The 5,380-nt window shown below is 51.0% G+C and overlaps 1 protein-coding gene across 1 annotated transcript in view; it reads right to left on the bottom strand.

Annotated features, from left to right (window-relative positions):
• The window catches only part of LOC311319944 (uncharacterized protein), a gene marked incomplete at its 3' end in the record, with an annotated part of 25,802 nt that overhangs the window by 13,165 nt on the left and 7,257 nt on the right, over positions 1–5,380 (bottom strand). Inside the window, exons 17-31 of the mRNA XM_084451578.1 lie at positions 5,203–5,262; positions 5,015–5,107; positions 4,830–4,895; positions 4,636–4,683; positions 4,479–4,526; positions 4,220–4,279; positions 2,915–3,004; positions 2,742–2,792; positions 2,593–2,652; positions 1,798–1,893; positions 1,539–1,664; positions 1,204–1,311; positions 806–856; positions 502–567; positions 32–155 (exon numbers count right to left, since the gene is read on the bottom strand). Of these exons, the coding sequence (XP_084307704.1) occupies positions 32–155; positions 502–567; positions 806–856; positions 1,204–1,311; positions 1,539–1,664; positions 1,798–1,893; positions 2,593–2,652; positions 2,742–2,792; positions 2,915–3,004; positions 4,220–4,279; positions 4,479–4,526; positions 4,636–4,683; positions 4,830–4,895; positions 5,015–5,107; positions 5,203–5,262 (1,147 nt within the window). The remainder of the gene's footprint in view (positions 1–31; positions 156–501; positions 568–805; positions 857–1,203; positions 1,312–1,538; positions 1,665–1,797; positions 1,894–2,592; positions 2,653–2,741; positions 2,793–2,914; positions 3,005–4,219; positions 4,280–4,478; positions 4,527–4,635; positions 4,684–4,829; positions 4,896–5,014; positions 5,108–5,202; positions 5,263–5,380) is intronic.

Genomic DNA, 5,380 nt, shown 5'->3' with positions numbered 1-5,380 from the left:
TGTATGTTGCAGAACCGGTCCCACCACATACTGGGGCTCTGGGCCGGGCCGGGCGGGGCCGTGGTGGGCCGATGGCCGATGGAGAACAGCGGCAATAACAACAACAACAACGACGACGACGACGGCAGCGTCGGTGGAAACGCAGTTAACCGTGTCTGTCGTCTGGGTTCAGGAAGTGCGCCCCGATCCTCAATGACCAAAGGGCGTCACTTCCTGTTTGAAGGGGACGATGTGTGGGCATGGTGGCATGTTGGGTGGGGCAGCCAGCTGTGTGTGAATGCATACGTGTGTGTGTGTGTGGGTGGGTGTGTGGGTGTGTGAGTGAGTGAGTGAGTGAGTGAGTGAGTGAGTGAGTGAGTGAGTGAGTGTGTGTGTGTGTGTGTGTGTGTGTGTGTGGGTGGGTGGGTGTGTGTGTGTGTGTGTGTGTGAGTGAGTGAGTGAGTGTGTGTGTGTGTGTGTGTGTGTGTGTGAGAGTGTGTGTGTGTGTGTGTGTGTGTGTACCTCTGCAGCCTCTGACCGGTAGTAGTCGCTGGACGTAGCTCCTGGTGGATCAGTCGTCCCTTTGCCCTGGCGGAGACACAGTGATAACTACTGTATGTACCACACACACACACACACACACTCACTCACTCACTCACTCACACACTCACACACTCACACTCACACACTCACTCACTCACTCACACACACACACTCTCACACACACACACACTCTCACTCACACACACACACACGCACACACGCACGCGCACACACGCGCACACACACACAAACACACGCGCACACACGCACACAGGCCACTTACCTTCGCTCCTTTGCGGTGCTTACGGGGGGCTTTGAAACTGAACGGCTTCTTCTGTTGGGGAGAGGAAACAGTGGGGTCATTACAGGGTTAGGGTACAGGGTTAAGGTACAGGGTTAAGTTACAGGGTTAGGGTACAGGGTAAGGGTACAGGGTTAGGGTACAGGGTTAGGGTACAGGGTTAGGGTTAGGGTACAGGGTTAGGGTACAGGGTTAGGGTACAGGGTTAGGGTACAGGGTACAGGGTTAGGGTACAGGGTTAGGGTACAGGGTTAGGGTACAGGGTTAGGGTACAGGGTCAGGGTTAGGGTACAGGGTTAGGGTACAGGGTTAGGGTACAGGGTTACGCGGGCGAGAGCGACGTGGCGAAACGAGCGGCGCAGAAGAATCGAGGCGAGTACCGCTTTGCAGTGGTCCGCTCCGCCGCCGGCGTCGTCGTCGACTTCGCTGTCCTCCGGCGGAGAGAAGAAACCACCGCCCCTCCGAGGCCCGTCGTCCGGGAAGCCCTCCTGTGAGAGAGACCGGCGTCACACACACACACGCACGCACGCTGACGCGTTTGTTTACCTGCACCGCCGCTACGGACAAACCGCAGCCGAGCGAACGTACGCCGTCGAGAAACGCCGACTTCCGACAGGTGCGCGCGCTCACGTTAACGACACGGCCGTTAACCCAAGGCGACTATCTACGGCCCGATACGACCGGTCAAGCGGTTGGCCGAGGCAGCCCGACTCACGGTGGGGGAGCGCCACGCGGCGCGCTGCTCCGAAGACGTCGGCGTGTGCTCGTGCAGGGTCGCTTCCTGGGAGGCCTTGGATATCCTGCGGTTGGCAAGGGGGCCCTTAAATTTGGAGGGTTTCTTCTGTCGGGGGGGGGGGGGGGGACAGGGGGGGGGGGGGCGGGAACAGGGAGGGAGTACAGATTATCAATCCCGACGAGATCTCGAGAGGTCGTTGCCGGAGATGAGCGTGAGAGACTGAGAGGAATGGAATTACCGGTTTGCAGTCCTCGATCCCGTACTGCTCGTCGTGTTCTGAGCCCGAGAAGAGGTCGGCTCCCTTCCGGGGATTGTCTTCATCGAGGTAACCCTCCTGGACCAGAAAAGTACAACTGAAACGTAAAGCTTCATTTATACTCACTCGACAAATGTCGTACGACAAATGTCGGTCGACGTTTTTTTTTTTTCTGTTTCATTTGTCGTACGACCCTTGCCGAGTGAGTATAAATATTATTATACTTCGGCGAAGTGTCTGATCACCTCCGCGGTAACTTGCAGACGCGTGGCTGATCGATCCGTGGCAACGAGCGTGCCTTCTGTCTAGCTATCCAATCACAGCTGTGTCTTCTGTCTAGCTATCCAATCGCAGCTGTGTGATGAAAGTGACGGCGTCTACGACGTTTGAATGTTTGGTGGGTGCAAGACACCCCTGTCCGACACAAAAAAAAAGTGTCGACAGTGACGTAATTTCTGTCTGTTGACACTTTCAAAAGTGTCGTACGGCGAAGTATAAATTGGCCTTCAGGGATGCACCGATATGAACATTTTGGCCGATACCGATAACAGATATTAACATGGCTGTCATGGCCGATAACTGATATTTACCGATGTCAATATGTTCTGTATAAAAACAAGTTTCTATGATAATCAAATGTTATAGATACTGAAAAATACATGGAAACACTGTCTCTATTTCAAAAGTGTTGTACAACGGAGTATAAATCGGCCTTAATATCGACGCGCGTCTGCGCTAGCGACCGCGCGGCCCTCAGTCCCGCTTGGAAACACAAACCTGGGAGCGCCGTCGTAGCGAGTAGCCCTCGGCGTGTAGCGGCGCTCCCCCCTCCAGGCTCTGTAGAAATATTTTTGAGAAATGTTTGAAGACGGGCCTTACCGAACACTGTGCCGTGCAAAATAAAAAATAAAACCGACGGGAATTACCTTCGATCTCGTCCGTTTCACGTGCGGCAGTTTCAATTTCAGCGACGTCTTCTGCGGAGGATTAAAAACAGGCCTTGAGACGGCGTGAGGAAACGTAGAGGAGGGGAAGAGAGGGATGGAGGAGGAGGAGGAGGAGGAGAGAAGAGAGGGATGGAGGAGGAGGAGAGAAGTACCGGCTTGCAGTCCACCATCGCTCCGTTGGTCTCTCCGTCAGAGAAGGGGTCTTTCTGGGGGAACCCGTCATCGCTTCTGGGGAAACCATCCTGGACCACACGTTCAGACAACCGGCACAAACACATGGTCACCATATGACAGAGTGTTTGTATGATGTCATATACTGTAGTCATGAAGCCATGAAGCATTATAAATATTACATATGTGTGTGTATGTGTGTATATATACACAGTATATATATAGATATACAATATATATTGTGTGTATATATATATATTTTTTTTTTTTTCTTTTCTTTATGGCTGTGTATACACACACACACACACACACACACACACACACACACACACACACACACACACACACACACACACACACCTCAAAAAAAATAAGGGAACACAATCGTCTCATCCAGCCCTCCATGGGTTAATGGTTAATGATTTTGGTTTCCAATGACTGTTCTTGTCATTTTGTTCTTGACAAATTACATGTCATCAATAAAAAAAAGATTTTCAACTTAAATATTTTGTTCATCGAGATCCGCGATAATTGATGATGTAAGTGTCCCGTAAATGTATTAGAGCAGTGTATGCATCATTTAACATAAAAAAATCAAATGCACACATACAAGCATACTGTACAGCAAACCTTACAACGTATCCTAACTGCTTGCGACGTGAGCAACAGAACGCGACATCGCATGCTTGCTGTCCTAACAAACTGTTACATTTCCTGTTCTGTTACGTCATTTGTCTATATTCCCAACTGAAGACAGTTAAAGAACGAACGCCTGTCAACGCGAGCGACAGGAGGGAAATAGGAACAGGGCGAGCGTCAAAAGGGCAGTTAAAACGTTGCGCCGCTTCGCGCTGCGTCGCTCGCGTCCAGTTAGGACATAACAATAGAAAAAAATAGCTGACGCTCGCTCTCGTCGCGTGTAGTTAGGACACGGTGTAACAGTGGAGACTCAAGTCCATGTGTCACTCAGAAACAACGTACAGGTCTACCATACTACCATACAGTAGGCTGCCCATACTGCATACAGGGTTTTTACTACATAGAGGATTTTTTGGCCCCCAAAAGAGATTTTAGCCAGCACCAAAAGAAAATGATAAAAACTGAGAATGAGGTAGGCTGGTACGCTACTCCGTATAAAACAGAGGTTTGAAAAAAAAAAAAAAAAAAAAAAAAAAAAAAGTGCAAATCACCCCCCGCAGACCCACTCTGACCCAGAAAAACCCCTTATATACTGTAGACATGAATATAAAACCCCATGCACATGCACGGACACACAGGGAGGGTACCTGTAATGGAGGATGAGGGGAGTAGCTCTTCACCGCCTTCATGTCCTCGGAGAGATTGTCCTACAGTGCAACAGAGTGAAGCGGTGCTGAAGCTGACGTACCCACATAGCAAGCGGATCTGGGCCATATACAGGCCAGATCTGGCCCTTGTGGCTTAGCTCCGGCCCATGTATGGCCCAGATCCGCTTGCTATCTGGGTAACGGGACGTTTTCCATTGCGATGCAGTAGATCCACGAAAAAAGAAAAAGACACCCTTACCTTGGACTGCTTCCGGGGAGTGTACCCGTGAGCACCTTTGACCTCGTCCTGGGGAGAACAGACTAGCTCGTTACTAACCGGCGCATGGACACGCAATTTGCAATGACTTACACCAAATAAACTGAACGTTTGGACGACGTTTACCGAAATTGTTTACCTTGGCGCCTCTATGAAGTGTGCTTCCTTTACATTCATCTTGGGGGGTCTATACATGAGAAAAACATCAACAACATTATCGGCGTCAAAACAGGCATTCGCAAGAGGCAGAACCATAAATAATGATACTACAGTATACTATAGTGTACTACACTATTCTACAGTATACACTACCACACTATACTCTGCTCCTACCTTTTCAAGAGAGATGGTGAACCGTCTCTGGGGCACAAACTTCACCTTCACCCTCTTCCTCCTCTTCTGCTCGGGGTCACATGATGAAGAATATTTAGTCGTATGTTGAATGAGAGAGCGCTCTTAAGACATTGAGAGATGGAAGATGGCGGGGTGGGGGGGGGGGGGGGGCGTGAGAGACGTACAAACGCATTGTCGGGGGTGACCTCGGCCTCCTCTCCTTCCTCCTCCTCTGCCTCCTCCTCCTCTACCTCGGAGTTCCCGTTCGGCCTGGCGTCCTGTCAAACAAACGACGTCGGCGTCAGGCTCCGCCTCCCACAGTGAGACTCTCATATACCCTCTCCCGTCGGACGCGAGCGGCCTGGGTACCGACCTGCGTCCAGCGGCGAGCGGCATGGCCGTCTGCTCCGGACGCCGCCTCATGCTTGCGGTCCTGCGATATCGGAGCGGGCGTCAGGAGACACGTTTCGGCAAAACAACGTTTGGATTTCAGCTTTATTTATGTAGATTAGTCTCAACGAGAAGAAAACATATCTCCAAAGAGAAGGCAG

Source organism: Borostomias antarcticus (assembly GCF_949987555.1).
Source record: "Borostomias antarcticus genome assembly, chromosome: 17".
Classification (NCBI taxonomy): domain Eukaryota; kingdom Metazoa; phylum Chordata; class Actinopteri; order Stomiiformes; family Stomiidae; genus Borostomias; species Borostomias antarcticus.
Note: the sequence above shows the minus strand (reverse complement) of the source record. Positions and strands in the feature narration are given on the sequence as shown.